Consider the following 19,849-nt stretch of genomic DNA (forward strand, 5'->3'; position numbering starts at 1 on the left):
TTTACTTCATTTTATTCATTTAGTTTTTATGCTATTAATTTTATTTTAAAACCTCCCTGAAAAGTACTTGGGTGAGCGGAGCCTCCGATATAAAGAGTATCTTTATTGTAAGAAAGAAGGGCTGCACGAACGTAGTCACCCTGTGACTATTACAATTAGCATAACCACACTGACCTTTTTGTACGTTTTGTCTTCTGGCGCGCGTTTTTTTTTTTTTTTTTTTTTTGGTTGGGTTATTTTCCGCCCCCCCCCCCCACCCCAATTATAGTTCACCACTAAATTTTCTCCGATTCTGATTGGTTTAAATTGAACACGTGACGCGATAGTGCCCGTCCGCCGGAGGGCACTATCAGCCCATAGTGCCCTCCCGTGAAAAATGCCCGGATCGATAGTGCCCGCCCGTGACTGTTTTTTTGTAAACAAGCTGCCTGCAGACAAAAAACCCAACCAAATTCACTGCATTTAGTGGGTTTCTTGTCTGGTTTTGTTTCGTTTGTTAAATTTCTGCTTTCAATTGAGTTTTTTATCCTGAAAAGTAAAAATAATTCGCGATGCTCGTTTTTGTATGTGCGCGCGGAATAAAATTTAGTGGTGAACAATAAAGACAATAGAGTGTTTCTGTCTCGGAACTATCGGTCTGATAGTTGCCCCTTGGAAATTTGATGTTCTTAAAACTAGCATATTAGCCCTCGAAGCTTCGCTTCTCGGGCTAATATTTGTTTTAAGAACATCAAATTTCCGCGGGGCAACTATCAGCCGATAGTTCCTCGACAGAAACACTCTATTGTTAAAATGGAGCTCGTAATCGGAGAATGAAGAGAAGCAAGGCTAAGGGAAATTGAGTACGGTTACGGTACGTAATTTACACAAAGTGGAAAAAATATCAATTTTATCAAGATTATTAAATGCTATACTCACTGAAATGCTTTCTCTGATTTTCCGCGGAGATCTCTTGCAAACCTGAAAAATACAAAAGCCATTAAAATTAAAATAGGAGAAACACTGAAAAACCTGTTAGTGTTCTGTTTAGATTACACAACGAGATTTGATAGAAGTTTTAGTAATGGCAAAACCAGAAGCGTATCGATTCAAAAGCACATCCTACCACTGAGATCGACGAGAACCCTCAGGAGAGGGTAGGCCATATCTCATCACTGCATTCAGGAATGCCTTCCGTTGTCGCAGGTTAAAGCCAAACACCTGAACAAATAAGAACCTCGTTAATGAGACGAAAGTAAACTTTACTTAACGACTATCATACATCTATTTTAAGTTTTAGCAGCGCAGAGAGAGAAGCGATGGTTTCCTCCCTTGCGCTGTGTGCTCGTCTATCGCGGTGCACATGAAGAACCCATCACTTGAATGGCCTTCAATGAATACTTGTTCTGAATACTAATGCCTCACTTGGTCGACTTTCAACATGGACTTCAGATCGCAAATTAACCATACACAATTTTCGCTGATGAAAGACTAACACTCCGTCAGCTGTTCAAATATCTTCCGATGGATTTCTTCTGAAAACTTATCCCCCATGCAATAAATGCATTAAATACCGTACCTCTAAGTTGCCTTGAACTTTAGCCAGCAGAGGTGGGGTGACATCCTTTTCAGACGCGCCTCGACCGCCTCTTCTCTGACGACCTACAATGGAAAATACACGGTGAATATTGGCAATAGATAGCAAACAACGTTTATCATGATAAAGATGAAACGTTCACTTGTCACGAGCGTGGGACAAAGAAAAAAACTGGAGTCCCCGACAGGATTCGAACCCACGACCTCCGAGATTCCGGTTGGGCGCTCTAACAAGTAGGTTCATTTGCGACACACATCCTGCATACTGCTAGGATCAGCAACGTTTACGTCTATCATTTTACCTTCAGTTTTTTGGTTGAATTCTTCATCTGATTCCTCCTCGTCGACGTCACTGTATCCGTCGTCTTCGAAGTCTGACAAGTTGTTGGTCCAGGCTAGACACGGAAAACGAAAAACAATTCAGTACACTGACATTGAATGCTAGTTGACAGACATGTGATTTGGAACTTATGTTTCCTCAGAGGCGGCGGAGCGTTTTGAAACGTAGCGGAGCGAAGATTGCCCCCAGAAAATTCGGCAGGTTTTCATATTGTTTTCTGAGCAGTTTCTAGACCGAAGATTTCCGAAGATTCTCCGATTGTTGTTCGAAGGCCATACGAACGTTTTTCAATAGTTTTTCGAACTTTTCCGAAGATAAACGAAGTTTCCCGAAGACTTCCAAGGAAGTTTTGAAGATGTTTGAACTCACTCACGAGAAGGAATATCTTGACAAACCAATTTTATGCTGCGCTCGCGATATTTTCGGTACGAAAACGTGGGGGCTACAGACCACCCTGTACCCCTGCTCCGCCGCCTATGTTCCTAAAAAGCAGTTCACTAAAAATAGTTTGACTGAAGGCGAATGACAGAAAGGTGGAATGGTGTAAACAAGCAACTAACAGATTTTTGTTTTAGATATGTTTTGCAAATTAAAGTCATCACCACGGGCAACTTATATTTAAAGCCATTCCTGCAATGCTTCAAACTCAAATTAATAGTTAACTTGAGTGGAAAAACTGAGATGATAAAGGAATGTGGATGGTTAAAACTGGGGACATCTGAGATGGATTGCAAACAATCTTAGCAATGAATCTGAAAGCAGAGGGAATGCACTTAAGCTGACTTTTGGAATAAACAGATCTCTACTGCACAGTCAGTATACCTGATTCTTCCTGATCTTCCATGCCTCCATCGACATAGCTGACCTGTGGAAGAAAAGATTTTTTAAATCAATACGCAATATATACTGTAGCAATACGGAATAGAACAATGTATGTTACCCCCAGCATGATTTACGTTTGGTTTGATCCAGCAATGCGCTAGTATCCACTTCTACTCTCATAGAAAAAAGGCGCTGTGACAAAATAGCTTTTTTTTAATTTTTCCAGGAACACAAACGGCCTACACTTAACTCCACTGAACTACCGTTAGCTGAAAGATTTAAGGTATCCATGTAAGACCCGACATTACCTGTTTCCTAATTCGCTTTCCCTTCCCGAGATGCCTTGCTTCATCTTCTTGGAACTGTTCATAGTGATGCCGCAGAAGTTTCTCCCAGTAGTCAGGGTCGGCAGTCTCTGCGTCTTGCTGTTAGTGATCAAAGATATCATACAACATTAGATTTGTTTTGTAACCTCAAAGTTAGAAAGCATGTAGGCATGTAAGCATGTAGGCAACACACTCCTTGTGTGCCAGGGGATTTTCTTGTGCTTTTATAAACAAACGGTTTAAGGCCTTCTCGTGCACTAAAGCCCAAGAAAAACCTCTGGCACCCAAAGGCAGATACACTACTACAACAGAGCCAGCAAGAGCCAACCAATTCTTGTTCGCTCTGCGTGGATACCGCATGCTACACGAGTTTCTTATAAAGCCCATAATGTGACAATGAATACAAACATTTATTAACTACTGATATTTGAGAGCCATCGTCCATCAAACTGCTTTCGTTTTTAACAACAAATTTTCTGCAACGGAAAAGAGCAAGATGGCATACCTTGAGAACTTCAACATCTTCATCTTTCTGCTTCACCACATAGCTGGCAACCTGATACAGAAAACGCACATTTTTTCATTACTGAAGTGACACAGAAAGAGAAAGTTTCAGGAATTTCCATCGACACACCATGGATCACTAATTCACCTAACTGATCACCAGAAGTAGTGATATCGGCTCACCTAGATTCATTTAGACAGGTACTCATCAAATGATATCACAAAAGATTGGATATATGCGATTTGACTACTACCAGATATCTTCACTTGTCTAATTGATTAAGTACTTAAATATTAATGACTTATTAGTTATTATGAGAGGTTATTATTATTATTAGTAGTAGAAATCTTTATTAAGAAATCAGTCACAACACACGTGTGGCTTTACAATAAAAAACAAACTAAATTAAGCTAAAACTAGATAAAGAAAACCTATTATATGTATTACATAGAATTTTAAGAAATAAATTTAAAAAGTCATCTATTTACAAAAGCCCGTTTGAATCGTTCCGTTTTTGTGTTTTGCTGCAGCCGCAATGGCTGCAAGCAAAACACATTGAGAGCTGAAGTTTGTGCCGTAAGGTGTAAGTGCCGTAACAAAGGAGAAATCTGAACTACCGATGTCAATCAAATCCATGAACAAACAAAATCGAAACCAATGAACCGTAGCGCCGATCGCATTCGAAGTTACGGGCCAAAGTATTCGAACGCAAACCACGTTCGACACGTTGGAAAACAGAAAACCGATTTAAAAGTATATCGCATTGGGAAAGAAAACAAACTGTGGCGCGACCACTCCAGTTTTATGAGAAAATTATTCAGTTTCCATCATTTACGAAAAGAGCGAAGACTTGGAACCTCGCCGAAGGTCATAAATATTTTCTCCGAAGGACCGGTTAGTGCACAGTTTGTAAACTTTCGCTTTGAAAATAAACTTACCCTCACCTTGTCTACACTGTCTACAGCGTACTAGTACTGTATTAACTCTGAACTTCATATTTTAAAATAAAATGTATGAACGTGTAACTTGTCACGCAAAGACAGCTGGAAAGGAATATAGTAACATCATGCTGGTCTGCACCGCTAATTGTAGCTGTATTCGAGCTATATAAAAGACAGCTAGAAACGAATTAATACTAGTAACATCACAATGGGAAAGAAACTTATTCAGTGGTTCACACCGTCGAAAACAAAGAAATATTAAATGCAACATTCGTCAGTTCGTGTTTAAATGCGTGCGACCAGTTTGTTTACTAGTTATTAAAAACACGGTATTCATGTAATAAACAGTTCATCCTTAAATTTCAGCTTTTCTACGACTGACAGGTAGGTACTATAAGCCCCGCTAAAAATAGCTGGAAAGGGAAAGTTTTTTGAAAAATGAATTTTTGACTGCCAGACGCGCTGGCGCCACATGTTTATTTTGTGAAGATTACTTAAACGCCGCGTGAAAAATAGAATTTGATGTCCAGCGAGCCACTGCATCTACGGCTACGCAGTCCTCAGTGAATCCTCCAACTTCACAAATTTCTAAAACTTTAAGAAAACGAACTTTCGAAGAATCAATTCGATTATTCAAAAATTGGTCCTTATCGATCTTCCGATCTTGTTGTGAAGACACTGCAATTCGACGTGTGTTCATGCGTGAAGGGATGACTGACGAATGATAATAATTATTTGTAAACTTTCGCTTTCAAAATGAACTTTGCGTTACGTTCAACCCCGTCTTTCTGTTTTTTATCAAAGAGACAATGATTTCAAAGACATTTCGTTAACTCACTGGTAATTAAATTATGTTTGCTGTGTTTGATTTCAATTTGAATTCAATTTGAATTTGTTCAACCCCGATTCTCTTCGGTAACATTTGGCAAACACTCTCTTCGATACCTAGGGCCCAAACTTTGGAATGCTCTCACACCTATACTAAGAAATTTACCATCTTTAAAACAATTCAAATGCGGTATACGTGGTCGGGACCTCACTGCGCTGGCTGCTAATATCAGTGACTGTCGGGGATGCAAACTATGTCAAGAATGACTGCCAGCCATGACATAATTTTTACTTTTTAACATAATTTTAATTTTTATATTTTAATATAGATAAAGAAACAGAATTTTAATATATTTGTACTTAGGTTTTTTTTTTTTTTTTTTTTTGTATATAAATATTTTCTATTATATATATATATTAATTACGTTTTTTAGTTAGTCAGGTTAGGTGTCCACAATTAGTAGAGGGGACTTTTCCCCTCAGCTACTACAGATTTGACACGTTAATAAAGTTATTATTATTATTATTATTATTATCATTAAAATTATCAGGATTGAATTAACACAAAGTGAGTACAATAAAGTGCAATTATTAACCTGCACACAAGTGACAGATAATAAAAGACGTTGGATTTGAATTTCTACTCACTTGTCTTTCATCAACATGTTTGCTAAGGCTTTGCTCTAGCAGCAAAACACATGGACCCATTGGGGCCCTATTTTTACTTTAGGGAGTATGAAGTCATGGCCCCTTTCTCTAAGAACTCTGTTACGATTGGGTGGGAGCAAGTCGTATAATACATGGCCAGTGTCACTTGTGATTTTGTTGAAAAGATCACTGTCCCTATTCTTTACAGGTTCTTAACAGGTTAACTGTGTGAACATATACTACCGCGCAGTCTAACAGTAAGTCTGCAGGCCATGCTGGCTCACAATCTTGTGTTAATGTATGCATGTTTGAATCAAGTGTCTAGATCATATCTTAATCAGACACTCCACAGCAAGCAATTTACTATAAACATGCTAATCATTTATTATTAGTTTAAATAATATATTGTTTAAGTGATATACTACTCTGTTAGCCTAATGCTAAGGCTACAGGCCCTGATCACTTATGTTTAATATTGCATGTCATAATGCTAGGTTTGTAGTCATGTAAATTAATATCAATACAAACCAGTAAGAGCAAGAGAAGTCCTTACAAGAGTACAGCAAGAGAAAGGCTGTTGTCCTGTTCTTTCTCTTTTGACATGCTAACACCAATAAGCTGCTCTTGTGCAATTTTAAAGCTAATAACACTGTACACTGTGAAAGGTAAAGCCACATCCAAGAAACTTCAATGCAGGTGTCTTTTTATTTTTTTTAGAAACCCGTGGATGAGTAGTAAGCTGTCTCTTTTCCACCCTTAGAGGACATTCTGAGGAGTATCACCAGCTTTCATCTCCATATCCCATACATGTAAAAAAAGGTGGGATTTTCTTTCTTTTTCCAAGTATACCAGTAGCCGTGACAGATTAACTAGCTTTGAAACCTGTTGATTTATTTCTAGCGATGCTATGTGTATTTTTCAGAATAAATTATTAAAAACTAATGAATTTTTTAAAAGCATTCCCCTTGACAGCGAAAGCAGTGACAATGTTTGTACTTTTTAGTTTGCAGGACTTTAAAAACTGCAATAACATTAACCTGGCAATGGATAACAAAATGTCTTCCTTATCAACACTGAAAGCACAATTTTGGAGGTGGATAATGGCCAGTCAGGAAGTCACAGATGAGTAAAGAATCTTAATCGTCATCTTACCTTGAATGAAGCAAGATATTCATTGGCCATGATGTCTTTCTCTTCATCAGGGGCATCATCATGGCTACTGGTCCGATCCAACAGTGACAGAACAGCTTTTTCATCATAGTCTATACGGCCTGAGTCACCAGAGTCTAAAACAAAGTACAGTTAAATAAGTACTTCATATAAGACTGCGTTATTAGCTATTCTCCTAATACTTCATATTTGAAAAAATATGTGTTTTGGTAAATGATTAAAAACGAGGATACTTTGTGGTGTCTATCATAGGTGGCGTGTAACTTTTAAGTGGTCAATCCTGGACTTATCTCCTGAAGTGTCACCTTCAAAATTTACTTGGTCAATAAGTTAGATGGCAGCAGGCTTTTAGCCAGATGGGCATTCAGGTGGGAAATCTTCAAATAAATTAGTACTGTACTCAAAACTGTAGAAATACACCTTGCATTCTTAAACGTTGTCCTTAGACCCTTCTGGGAGGGTGGGAGTCAGACCTTATAAAAATGTTTGAATGCCAACTTTTCAAATCCTGGCTGAAAGCCTGGATGGGAGACATGATTTATTTTCAAATTTATTTCCACTAGTCTTTTATCTGCTAAGTAACAACAAGCCAAAAGAGCTTTTAGTCAAAAGAAACAAGTCTCACCTCCATCTTTAGCAGTGTCATCTTTGAAAAGTTCTTGTGTACCAAATCTGAGAATGTCATTCAGCTCGCTCTTGGACATCACAGCTGCTTTGTTTGATCCCAGACCAGGTCTTACCACAAGATGTGTCAACATCATCTTCTTCTTGGCAACCTATGTTAAATTTATTGAATATTTTAGCATTACACCATGAACTTGCTGTTGGTGTGAATGTAAGTGGAATTTAACACTGAGATTCATGGGCTGTATACTTGTACAAAAACGATACCTGTGTGATGCGCTCTTCAACACTGGCTCTTGTAACAAAACGATAGATCATGACCTAGAAGAAGAAAGAGAGTATTAACAAATATTAGAACACAAACGCAGCTGGGTCCTGCCTCCAGCATGTCCAATGACAGTTGCCATTTTCACGCTTAGTCTAGTTTCTCTCAAAATTTTGGCGTATGAGTCAAGCAAATAATTATAAATCATTCTGCCACTTGTAACTAGGTTTGGCTATATATTATAATGATCTAGTGTTTCCATCAAAGTTAAGTGATGAAGTTGGTAGGTGTCAGATAAATTCTAAAACACAGAAGAGTCTTTGCAAAATTGTAGTATAGTAAGTTTGCAGCGTATGTCAATAATTTTCCAAGACATGTCACTCAGAACATAACTGTAAATGAAAAAAAAAAAGCTTGGACTGGCAAAGTTAGTTTTCCCTAAAGCAGTCCTTTTTGTGTCTGCCACTTTCATCGCATTTTTCTCTTGCGTTACTTGAGAAAAGTCTTGAAACATTGACTACTTAATAGTGTACCTTATTGTTCTGACCAATTCTGTGCGCTCTGCTGAATGCCTGAGGAGTAATAAGAAGGCGTGCAAAACAAAATTAGAAGATTTTAACTACTTTGTCAAGCTGGTTTTGGGCATGTTTAGCTGTAGTTTGATGTAAACTTGAGCATTACATACCTGAATATCATTGTGTGGATTCCAATCAGAGTCGTAAATGAAGACAGTGTCAGCTGTGGCCAAGTTGATGCCAAGACCTCCAGCTCGAGTAGACAGCAGGAAACAAAATGTCTGTGCACCTGGAGCTAAACAAGACAAAAGATGAAAACATTAACAATAGTAGGAGCTCTTTGCATATTCTTCACCATTTTTAAGTGAACTAACAATTATTTTATTCATTAACTACCTCAATATGTGGTATGTTAATCAATTTTTATTACCAGTTTCACCATACAGTACAGTTCGTTTTTTTTTAAATTTGTGTACCATTCATTGTTTTTATCACTCTATTCTAAAATGATGCAAACTCTACAGCATAAGAGAATGTCAACCTGAGAACACCACTGAGATGAAAACATTAGCTGACTCACCATTGAACCTATCAATTGATTCCTGTCTCAATGATCCATTAATGGTTCCATCAATTCTCTCATATTTGTAACCATGTCCCTCAAGGAAGTCCTCTAAGAGATCCAACATTCTTGTCATCTAGTTAAAAAATATTAAGAGATACTTTCATCAAGTCAATTCACAACCTTAGCTTGAACATGACAAGCTCTTATAATCATCACAAAAATTGACAGTCTCTGAAGAAACCAACAATCAGGGCCTTATAACTGGAGGAAATTATGCCATTTGTAAGAAAGTCGTGAGCTTGCATGTAAAACATTAAAGAGGCCTTCCAAGGGGTAAAAGCGACAAGCAACATGACCCTGAATTCTGGCAACACACGAACATTTTAACAGCGCCAAGCGACATCATTATGGCACTGAAATGCGATAGCGGCACAGCGCGACAGCAACACAATAGCGGAAAAAACGCAGCGACATTTACAGCTGTTGGCAAAGCGACATTGGTTCTCAGAAACATGCGACACGGCCACTCCCCTTGGAAGGCCTCATTAAACAGACTTTTATGTCACAATGTTCATGAGGGAGGGTTGGAAATTAGCACTCTCCCGCTCACCCAGGCGAGTGTGAAAACTGTCAGGCGAGTACAAATCACGGATCACTCGCCCGGTTTGGCGAGTACGATTGTCATATCCAGAATATATTATTCAAAATAAGCGCAACTTTTACTTGCCACTTTAAAATAATCTACACTGTCCTCAAGCCGATAGCTTACCAACATTTTGAAATCTCAAACAAAGCTGTGTTCACGTTCGTAAACAGACAAAAAATGCCCTCCGTTTGGGGCCTGTTACATGATAGACATACTTGTACAAAGTAATACCTTTGGTCATGAATTCATTGACTCATCCACCGAGCCGTGAAACCCAGCAAGATGGCAATTTCCCGCCTCTTTTTCTGTACAATTTTACTTGCAAACAACAGGAATTTGGTGATATGTATCAAATAAAACTGCGTTTCAACTTTTGAAGTAAATGTGCTCGTATTTTTATTGTGGAGTAAGTTCTATTTTTGGCAATTTTTCATTGAAGAAATAGACTGTAGTCTGTTTTGGGATCGACCACCACAGTGGCACAGGGAATATCAAATGTAATAAAAAGCTTAGTTGTATATTTTATTATTCGTAGGGGGAGGAGGCCTAAATTTTTTTTTTTTTTTAATGAAAGAAGACTGTCGAGTGAAAACTGATCTGGGCGAGTGCAATTTGCTCTGAATTTTAGTTTCCAACCCTGATGAGCTTATTTTCAAAAGTAGACAGTGGGCCTCCCTAATTATACACCTTTAAAGCTTTCACTTTTCTTATAAACAATGACTGTTTTCTCTTACTTGCGAAAAGATAAGCACTCTATGCCCCTCCTCTTGTAATTTCTTCAGCATCTTTTCCAGCAGCACTAGCTTGCCAGAGGCACGAGTCAAAGCTGCTGAATCAAAGTTGCCATTGATGCCTCTTGGTGCTTCCTGATGACAAAAAAAAACAAAATTTCTTTAATAACTGCTTCTATGACAGTTGTAAGAACATAAGGGCAGCTAAAAAGAGACATAAATGTACCGGTAGTTGCATTGACAGAAAACATAACTGACCCAAGAAATGAAATATAATGTTAATAACTTCACTGCTAAACCTGCCAGAGGAACACTGTCATTTTTGGTAAATCTCTGCGAAGCACGCAAGGATTCCAATAATACAATCAGAAGAAAGCATGAGCGTCTGTAAGGACAGGAGCCGTGAATAACTTGTCATGCCAGCATGGCATGATTAAGATATTCTGCATTAGTTAGCAATGTTTTTTGACAAAACTGCTGACTCATTCAATTCTTAGAGATAGGACTGTGCTCTTGACTCAGATGCTCTGATTGAAAAAGAAGTGTGACACATACCAGTGCAGCAGAAGAGAACAAGTAAGGATGGTTGCAGCATTTCTTTAGTTCCATCATCACATTCAACAGAGACACTTGGTGAGATCCTTTGGTATTAAGAGCCTCAAAGTTTCTTGTTAAAATGTATTTGTAGTACTTCCTGATAAAACAAACAAGGTGAACAAAAGTTAGTGAAATCACTTGTTAAAATTAAAATGAACGGATAAAGTAGAATAGAATGAGATAAAATCAATCTATACAGGTTTCAAGCATGCAGGAATGCACAACAAATGAAGGAACAAACCAACCAACAAACGGACAAAAGAGCAAATAAACATTATGCTTTTCTCTGCCTGGATGTTTGTTCTCTTCTTGTCAGTTTGTGGGAGGCGCGGTGGCCTAATGGTTAGCGCGCTCGCCTACGAGTCGAGCGCGCTGGAGTCCGAGGCCTGGCCGGGGCGCTGCGTTGTGTTCTTGGGCAAGACACTTTACTCCCCCAGTGCCTCTCTCCACCCAGGTGTATAAATGGGTACCGGCGAACTTACTGCTGGGGGGTAACCCTGCGATGGACTAGCATCCCATCCAGGGGGGAGTAGCAATACTCCTAGTCGCTTAATGCTACGGAAACCGGGATAAGCTACGGCCTTTTATGGGCCACTAGGCTCGAAGCAGACTTTACCTTACCTTGTCAGTTTACACAATTTATAAGCCAGGAATTGTAGAAAGAGGAGAGATTTGTACTTACTTTTGCTGTGGGCTCAACTCCACTCTGACTATCAGCTCACTTTTAGAAGGAATTCCTTTCAAGACATCTGCCTTCAGTCGACGAAGCATGTGAGGACCTAGAATATCATGAAGTTTCTTGATTTGGTCTTCTTTAGCAACATCTTCAAACTCGGTCAGAAAACTGTTCTGGCTCCTACACGCAATTCAAACAAACCACAAAATATTTAGAACAAGCACAAGAAAGTTGACTCTGTATTTTTTACAGTCAAGGCTTTGATTTGATTAAGGTACATCATTTGTTACTGTAAGAATTCATGTCAGCTTTCATGTTGCTTTGTTGTAATGTCTGGTCGATAAAAAAACCTCCAAAATATAATGGATATATACATTACTAGACAAAAGACTAGGTTAATAATTGAGGTTAAGGGAGTCAAGATCCTTGTCAGAGGTGTACCTACTAAGTACTGGGTAAAAGGACTTTTGTATTCATTGCTGTAATATTATCATAAATCACTTTCTAAAGAAGAAAGTTTAAAACCTACCTGAATTCTCTTGGATCCAAGAAATTCAGAAGGTTCCACAGTTCTTCCAAGTTATTTTGAAGAGGAGTTCCTGTCAGTAGCAGCTTATAATCAATGGAGTATTCACTCAGAATCTTGAAAAACTGAAAAAGAACCACTGCCGATCAATAACCTTTACAAAACAAAATTGCTACAAAGGTAACATTAAAAGTAGAGTAGCAACTTGAGTGAACGTCCAAACCTGAAAGCTAGTCTACAAAAACTGAATATAAGCTCAACATGATCCAGTTGACAAAGACACAAGCTAAACAGTCCTTGTCAAAAATTTCAAGAGTTAACCACCACTTAAATTAGCATAGTGCAAAAAGTAGAAGGGCATCTGACAAGTTGATTAGCTGACAATAGTTTCTTTTTTTCTGTACACTTTTCCTGGCCTCACCTTGGAATCTTTATTTTTAAGTCTGTGAGCTTCATCTACCACCAACACAGCCCAGTCAATTGACTGCAAGGTAGTCATATCAATTGACACCAGTTCATACGACGTCAACAGAACCTGGAACTTTACAGGGTGATCCTTCTATAAAACAGAGAAAACACAGTCTCTGAGTCCCATACTCTTCCTTGAATAAATACTGAAACCTCATTTCAATTAGTTACTATAATCGAACTCCTTATCTAGCCTTACCCAGAAGAGTAAAAGAAGTGTGTAATGAGTACAAAATAATATCTTATATGGTATTTTTTTTTCTCAATGTCCGGTTAAACAGCACCTTAATTTGTTGTTCGCATAAATTCTTCTTGAGCACGCAGTGACAAACACAGACAGGAAAGTTAAATAATAATAAACCTCCTATTAGGTTTTGTTTTAGTGTAAAGAACTGATGTACATTTTTTTCCTTTTTTCTCTATATTCCAAACCAAAAATTGTGTAGTATTTAATAATTATGATGACTGTAACCCATATTTCAAAGTAATGCCTTGTATTAAAAAACAAACCTTCAGTTTATGAGGTTTTAATCCTGACTTGACAGCATCCTCATCAAATGAAAAATCATTATTCCTAAAAAAATATTAAATGACTTATAGGCTCTATAAAGATAATTTAAACCTCTGTTCAAACTATAGTACCGGGTATTTTAAAGTGTTTGTCCTCAAATACTAGAAAATTGATCAGTGATTAAATTTCTTGGTTAAGCAACTAAGACTTTATTTACTGCCCCTAGTTTTCATAGTCTGACAATGCCACTAAAGTATACGAGCATACTGATAGGTAACAAAATAATGTGTGTCAACACATAAACTTCAGGACGTGGGTTCCAAGCTATGTTGTGAGTCGATGGAAACATGTTTCATTTATAATACCAGAGCTGCCAACCCCTGATAAAGGAAAATCCGGAGACCCATGTAATCTGGGCCCGGTTGTTCAAAACTCCGATTAAACTAACCAACGATTAAGCCTAATCGTCGATTAAAATCCCTAACACCGGGTTAGCTAATCGGTGGAATTGAGAACGTTGTTCAAAGCCGATTAGAGGCGTGATTAGTTAATCGCCGATTAACGGTTAGTACTTGGTGTAAAATCACTTGTATTGTCTCGCTAATCGACGATTAGTATCCCAAAATGCAATTCTCCTTGAGTAAACACTGCAATGGTTTCCAATAGTGTTGCATGTGGTAAAAGGAAAACAACTGTGGCGACGTAAAACTAACTGGTATGATTCGAAAATAATCATGTTTCCACTCGCATTAAATCATAGTGATGACTAGCATTTGAACAATTGGTTTCAGAGCGTGACCACGCTTCGTAAATCTTCCTCTACGAGGTTTGTAATTTACTGGATGCAGGATGTAAGCGATGCAAGCTTATTGAATTATTTATAGACGCTCTGCCGAAGCAAGGCCGTAGTTCTTGTTTTTGTATTGTATTTATTGTTTTATAAAGTTTAACATAAAGTTAACACAGAAAAGATAAATAAATAAATAAATAAAACTATTTTAACGACAAAGGTCGTAGTTTTTGATCGCAACAAGCCAGTATGGTATCGTTATATTGAAAACTTCGCAGGCGTCTTTGTCTCACAAACAACAAGTCCGCTATTTTTTCCAGTTTAATCGGCCAATTAGTGAGTTAATCTTCTCCCGGAGCAGTGTTAAATTTAACCCTTAGTTTAATCGTTGATTAGCGCTAATCGGGCTTTGAGCAACGCAATCTAATCGCTGGTTAAACTTTAATCGCCGATTAGCATATTTAATCGCTGATTAGCACTAATCGGAGTTTTGAACAACCGGGCTCTGGAGATTCTACACAAAATAGTGAGATTCTATTCTTTTCCCAATCAAGATTGAACAAACCCTTTTTCCAGCATGGATTCATAATTCATATATTTACAGTGTACATGTACCATGTAAGTGACTGTACCTTTAACATGATAAATTAATCAAGGACAGCTGTTTAAACTTACCTGATGGTTGCTCTGCAGACTTTGTCACCAGCATAAGTGACGACATACATATCAGGTGCCCAAAACTCAAATTCTCTTTCCCAGTTGATAATTGTAGACAAGGGGGCACTGATTAAAAATGGACCAGGAGAATGACCCTGGGAGAGGAAAAAAACAACAACAACAAATAATTAGACCTTTTTGTATCCTAAAGGCATATAAATAATTGTAGGCTGCAAACAGTCTATTTAAAATTAATTAGCCTTATGCTCCAGTTAGAGGAGCAAAGAGGATGAGTGAGTGAGTGAGAGTATCTAATCAAAGTAATTGGAAGTACATGTAAGTTTTTCAAGGATAAAGTGCAAAAAGGGAATTGGGCCTTGCGGCTTGTACATACTTGAAATGAAAGTAAAGATCTAGATGAAAGTTTGAAAGAGGGAGAGCACCTTAATTAGGGGTGGTCAATGGTCCTTCAAAAAATGGATGTCTCGCAAAATTTAAGCCAAATTTCAGGGGTTTCGTCGTCTCGAATTTTTCTTTGATGCCTTCTCGACGTCTCGATTTCTTTTGCAAGGCTAAAAAGGTCTTGGGCTCGCAGAAAATATATCAGTCTCGCTGTCTCGCAAATTCTCTTATTTGCCATTCGACACCCCTTTAATTCTTAAGATGAAATTAACTTACTTCCTTCCAGATTGTGTACAAGAAGGTAATAGTCTGAATTGTCTTGCCAAGACCCATTTCATCAGCCAGGATTGTGTTAGTACCCTGGGCCCAGGAGAACCGTAACCAGTTTAATCCCTCCATTTGGTATTCATGCAGCTTTCCGCCAGTGGCTGAAATGATGTCTGGCTGTTCCTCATACTTATCACGTGGCTGTTTAAGAATCAAACATGGAGAAATGGTAGCTAAGAAAAAATCAGCTTTAGAGACAAAAATCTTTGAAAAGTGTCATGGTCCTTTGATTTTTTTTTTAAAAAAGCTACTGTAAGTTTCAGCACTGCAATTTTTTAGCTCTTTATTAACCTACAAATTTCTATAATTTAAATGTTATCCAGGATTTAAGGTTGTCTTCTGCTTAAAACTCTGAAAACATACTAGATATTTAGAACTAAAAATGTCTGTTTTAAGTTTTTAAGTTCATGACAGAAGAGTTTCTCTCCCAAGGAGAGGGGGAATATAACTCAATAATCATTAATGTTATGCCAGATTGACAGCAAGTTCAGCAGTTGTTTTAGAGTATAACTATTTCACTGACTGGAAAAATGCAGCATTTACATGCAATTTATTTTCTTTTTAAATGACTACATTTTTATAATTTAGAACTAGTGTATTATTAACTTTATTTAAGGAAGGATCATGTTTATTCTGAAGTCTCTTACATCGTTGTCAGGTTTATCAGCATTATCAATCTTTGATGATTCAGAATCTGAATTAGGATCATCATCCTATACAGGTCACAAGATCATCATTAGCAAAAAAATATATTTAAAATAATTATAGCTGAGAAAAAAGTAACAGTAAAAAGCAAAAGCCAGGCTGCAGGAATCAACAGTGGGAGACCCTGTGGTTGCTAAGTAACATTGCGCCATGCTGGCATGAAGATTTTCAAAGTATTCATGGGTGCTCAAACCGGTTATCGCATTATTACATGTACAGTGTACTTGCAAAGTTTCAATTGAAAGTGTTTACTGTTGATGATGACCCTTGAAGCAATAGAAACCAAACTAATTTCATCTTGCCAACTAATCAGTGAATGAAATTTAAATGCATCATGGGCAATGTTAGCCATTAATAGAACCAACCTACTGAATGCGTCTTACTTCCTCATCGAGGAACGAAATCCTTAAATATTAATTTTAAATAATCAGTTATCATTTAATAGTACTACCGGGGTACATTCAAAGATTGCGTTAAACTTTTTTATCAACCTCAAAGTCAAGACCATTTCAGTCACCATGACAACTGGAATTGGCGACTAAATTGGAACAAAAGCCTGGTGACTAAATTGAGAAGTAGGATTGAAAGCTTGAGCTTAATTTAGTGACTTAAATTTTTCACTGGTGACCAAACTTGAGCAGACGGTGGCCAAATGGCCACTAGGATTTTTATCATACTTATCTTTCACATCATTATTAATAATTATTGTCATTATAGTTAACAAGTAACATGAGTTATCAGTACCTATTAATGATGTTATTGAAGACATGATATTAAATTAATTAGGTTTAAGACTTATTTTAAGGGCCCACTGACGGATTTCTCGCGCGTTGCTAAGGTGCTAAAAGAGCGCGCACTGTATTGGGTGTACGGGTTACTCACTCTATCTGTACGCGCCAGATATGCAAAAAAAATTCCTTTCGAGCACTTCGTCAAGCTCGCCAAATAAGATGAAACAATAAGAACTACCGAAAAACTTCCTGACTAATAGTTTACTTCACATCTGAGAATCAGTCAGATTAAATTGAACCAGTAAAAGCAGTTTTTTTACACATGCAAATAATCTCAAAAGCGTACGCGTACAACTAGCGCGCGCACTGTTCTCTTGTCAGATGAATTACGCATGCGTTAACAAAATGATTTCCGGTTTGCAGAAAAAATCTAAATACTTGGCGGTCTTTAATTTGATTCACTTTTTTTCGACGTTATATTTTTCCGACCTGGGTCGGGAACATAACTAAGTATTCATTTGCTTGAATCATTTTTAATAAAAATTTTATGGACAAAACAATATTTTAAATCTCTCTAAAAAAATTATTTTCCATAATGAAATGAAACCCATACTTACCAAGATACAAAAACAAATACAGATCATGACACCATGAATGATTTTCTGGTAACATGCAAAACATCGAAAATTTTAGACTTTTTCTTTATTGGTCACGTGATGATGGGCGTGGCCCAATGACGTCATATTTACGTTATGGACTAAGTAAAAGATTCAACCATAACTAAACAAGAAAAATTGCTAAAACTATACAACCGTGAATGTCCCTAGCAACGGGTCCAAATATATACGTCAGTGGGCCCTTAAAATGTACAGTACAGATAAAAAACAATTTGCTAAATTGAATTAGTACTGTTTTATTATGGCATCTTTAAAGGATAAAAGGTTTTCTTGTTGCATGCAGCAACTTTATGATATCAGATAATAAAGTTAATTGTTTTTCTACTTAATACAGAGACAGAAAATGAAACACATCTTGTCACATTGTAAACAAAACTTACATCACCAATCGGTGTGGGTTTCTTCACTTTCTTGTGTTTATGGGGCTTCTTCTTACTGGTAGTGTTTTTCTTCTCATAAGTATCTCTTTATAAAAAAACAGCAATGAAACAGAGAGCTAACATATGCCACACTGCATAAGGGAGAACAGAAGTCAGAAAGAAAGGAAGGAATAAACAAATGAAGAAACACAGGAAGGAAGGAATAAAGGAAGGAAGGAACAAAATGACAAACAAACAAACAAACATCATTTTAAGAGAGTAACTCCAATAACAATTTTTCATCCCTGGTTGTTCTTGATATATTCTCAAACTTATTAATAATTCATCAAGTTCAAACAAAGGAAAATCATAACCGTGAAGGAGGTTTGAAAACCTGGTCTTGATTAGCATAGATATTTACGATTTTATTTCTTGGTTTACTCCACAGTTTTTGTTTTGATTGAGAAGATACATCAAATCATCAAGATGGTGTTTTATCGGCTATCCAAACACCTAGAACTTGTCAAAAATACTCTGCTGTGCGCTGTATTTTCAACTCTTTTCTCAGTGTTTGGATATCCTGATGAAACAGTCTCTTGTGTTGGATATATAACTTGACTTTTAAGGAGGGAACTGGAAGAGACAATACAGAATCCTCAGAGTAAGTAAGCCTCGGCCAACACTGTTATTGTGTCAAGTCCTAGAATTCAATCCAAGTAAGCCACCACACTAGTGGGAGGCAACTGCATAGCCAACTGTTATATACATTGTACACAAACATCTAGTTGGTTGGTTGGTTGGTAGGGTAATTGGTGTACAACCCCAACTTACACATTCATATAGAAGCAGAGACAAACTTCTGTTGAGTAAGTCCTTACCTGAGCTCCTTGTATTTTGCTATGTGGTCCTTGAAATCACTTCAAAAACAAATAAAATTGTTGTAAGTAAAACATAAAGCATATTTGCTACCAATATAAATACATTGTACAAATTATTACCCAAAATAAAGACTAGTTGCTGATAAGTTTCTTTTTTAACTTTAACTTAAACTGAGAACTATAAAACCGCAAATAATGAGGGGGGTTGGGAGGGATTCACCTTGCTGCGAAGGGAACATGCGGCACTCTGAAAACGGAGAAAATGATTACTCACATGGCACAGCATGCTTGATTGCCAAAAACCAAATAAGAAAGGTCTGAGGTGAATGGGGGCTCATAAAATGGTTCCTTGCCAAAATTATTTTTTATTTTATGCTAAAATATCAATATTTTTTCTGGGCAACAAAAAACTTAACAAATGAAACAAGTAAGACCAAACCTGATTTGAGAGTTAACATGATCTTCTGGGTTCTCCCAAGTACTCAGGTTATATGGAACATCTCGCCATTTCACAAAGTACATTTCTTTGGATTGTTTGGTAACCCTAGAGTATACAGAAATAAACATAGCTTAGCCCAAGCAATAATCACTGGGATAAAAACTTAGTTACTAAATCTACATTTACAAAACTGTTGATAATGATCAATTAAAGCAAGGATATACATTTCTCTTAGCCTGCGAACAGGCTTTCTGGAGAGCGCTCGGTCGGAGGGGCAAAAAAGGAGGGGAAAGCCTGCACGCATCTCTGAGAATCGCAAATGCCGCCCACGAGCACCCCGCAGATTGATGAGCTTGTCAATTGTCACATTTAAACAAAAGCATTTAAACCGCACGCCGGAAATCAAATTCAAAACTAAGGTAAACAAATAATGGTCGGTCGCCCGCGAGCTAAAAATTACAGAAAGTTTCTTCTGACAGCCAACGGCAGAGTTCCGAAGATGCAGTTCACAGACCCAGAGTCGGAGCCAGTGCTCGAAAATCGCTGGGAATGCAATTTCAAGGACCTCAAGCACCGGCCGTCGCGATTCACGAGAATGAAGACGC

At 37.5% G+C, this 19,849-nt stretch overlaps 1 protein-coding gene across 3 annotated transcripts in view; it reads right to left on the reverse strand.

The window, feature by feature from the left end:
- LOC144657726 (chromodomain-helicase-DNA-binding protein 4-like) overlaps positions 1-19,849 on the reverse strand; it is a 39,996-nt gene that overhangs the window by 6,606 nt on the left and 13,541 nt on the right. For 2 of the 3 annotated variants that reach the window (XM_078518072.1, XM_078518071.1), the window contains exons 14-38: positions 19,245-19,349; positions 18,806-18,844; positions 17,949-18,033; positions 16,103-16,168; positions 15,405-15,596; positions 14,745-14,881; positions 13,279-13,342; positions 12,722-12,859; positions 12,304-12,425; positions 11,781-11,954; positions 11,057-11,195; positions 10,505-10,636; positions 9,140-9,257; positions 8,730-8,854; positions 8,578-8,616; positions 8,047-8,100; positions 7,781-7,931; positions 7,138-7,271; positions 3,569-3,619; positions 3,046-3,162; positions 2,738-2,780; positions 1,878-1,970; positions 1,559-1,641; positions 1,106-1,200; positions 919-960 (exon numbers count right to left, since the gene is read on the reverse strand). In XM_078518072.1, coding sequence (XP_078374198.1) covers positions 919-960; positions 1,106-1,200; positions 1,559-1,641; positions 1,878-1,970; positions 2,738-2,780; positions 3,046-3,162; positions 3,569-3,619; positions 7,138-7,271; positions 7,781-7,931; positions 8,047-8,100; positions 8,578-8,616; positions 8,730-8,854; positions 9,140-9,257; positions 10,505-10,636; positions 11,057-11,195; positions 11,781-11,954; positions 12,304-12,425; positions 12,722-12,859; positions 13,279-13,342; positions 14,745-14,881; positions 15,405-15,596; positions 16,103-16,168; positions 17,949-18,033; positions 18,806-18,844; positions 19,245-19,349 — 2,538 coding nt within the window. The remainder of the gene's footprint in view (positions 1-918; positions 961-1,105; positions 1,201-1,558; positions 1,642-1,877; positions 1,971-2,737; positions 2,781-3,045; positions 3,163-3,568; positions 3,620-7,137; positions 7,272-7,780; positions 7,932-8,046; positions 8,101-8,577; positions 8,617-8,729; positions 8,855-9,139; positions 9,258-10,504; positions 10,637-11,056; positions 11,196-11,780; positions 11,955-12,303; positions 12,426-12,721; positions 12,860-13,278; positions 13,343-14,744; positions 14,882-15,404; positions 15,597-16,102; positions 16,169-17,948; positions 18,034-18,805; positions 18,845-19,244; positions 19,350-19,849) is intronic. The other variant, XM_078518073.1, reaches the window with a different exon arrangement.

The sequence above is a fragment of the Oculina patagonica genome, chromosome 6 (assembly GCF_052425735.1).
Source record: "Oculina patagonica isolate OP01 chromosome 6, crgOcupat, whole genome shotgun sequence".
NCBI lineage: Eukaryota > Metazoa > Cnidaria > Anthozoa > Scleractinia > Oculinidae > Oculina > Oculina patagonica.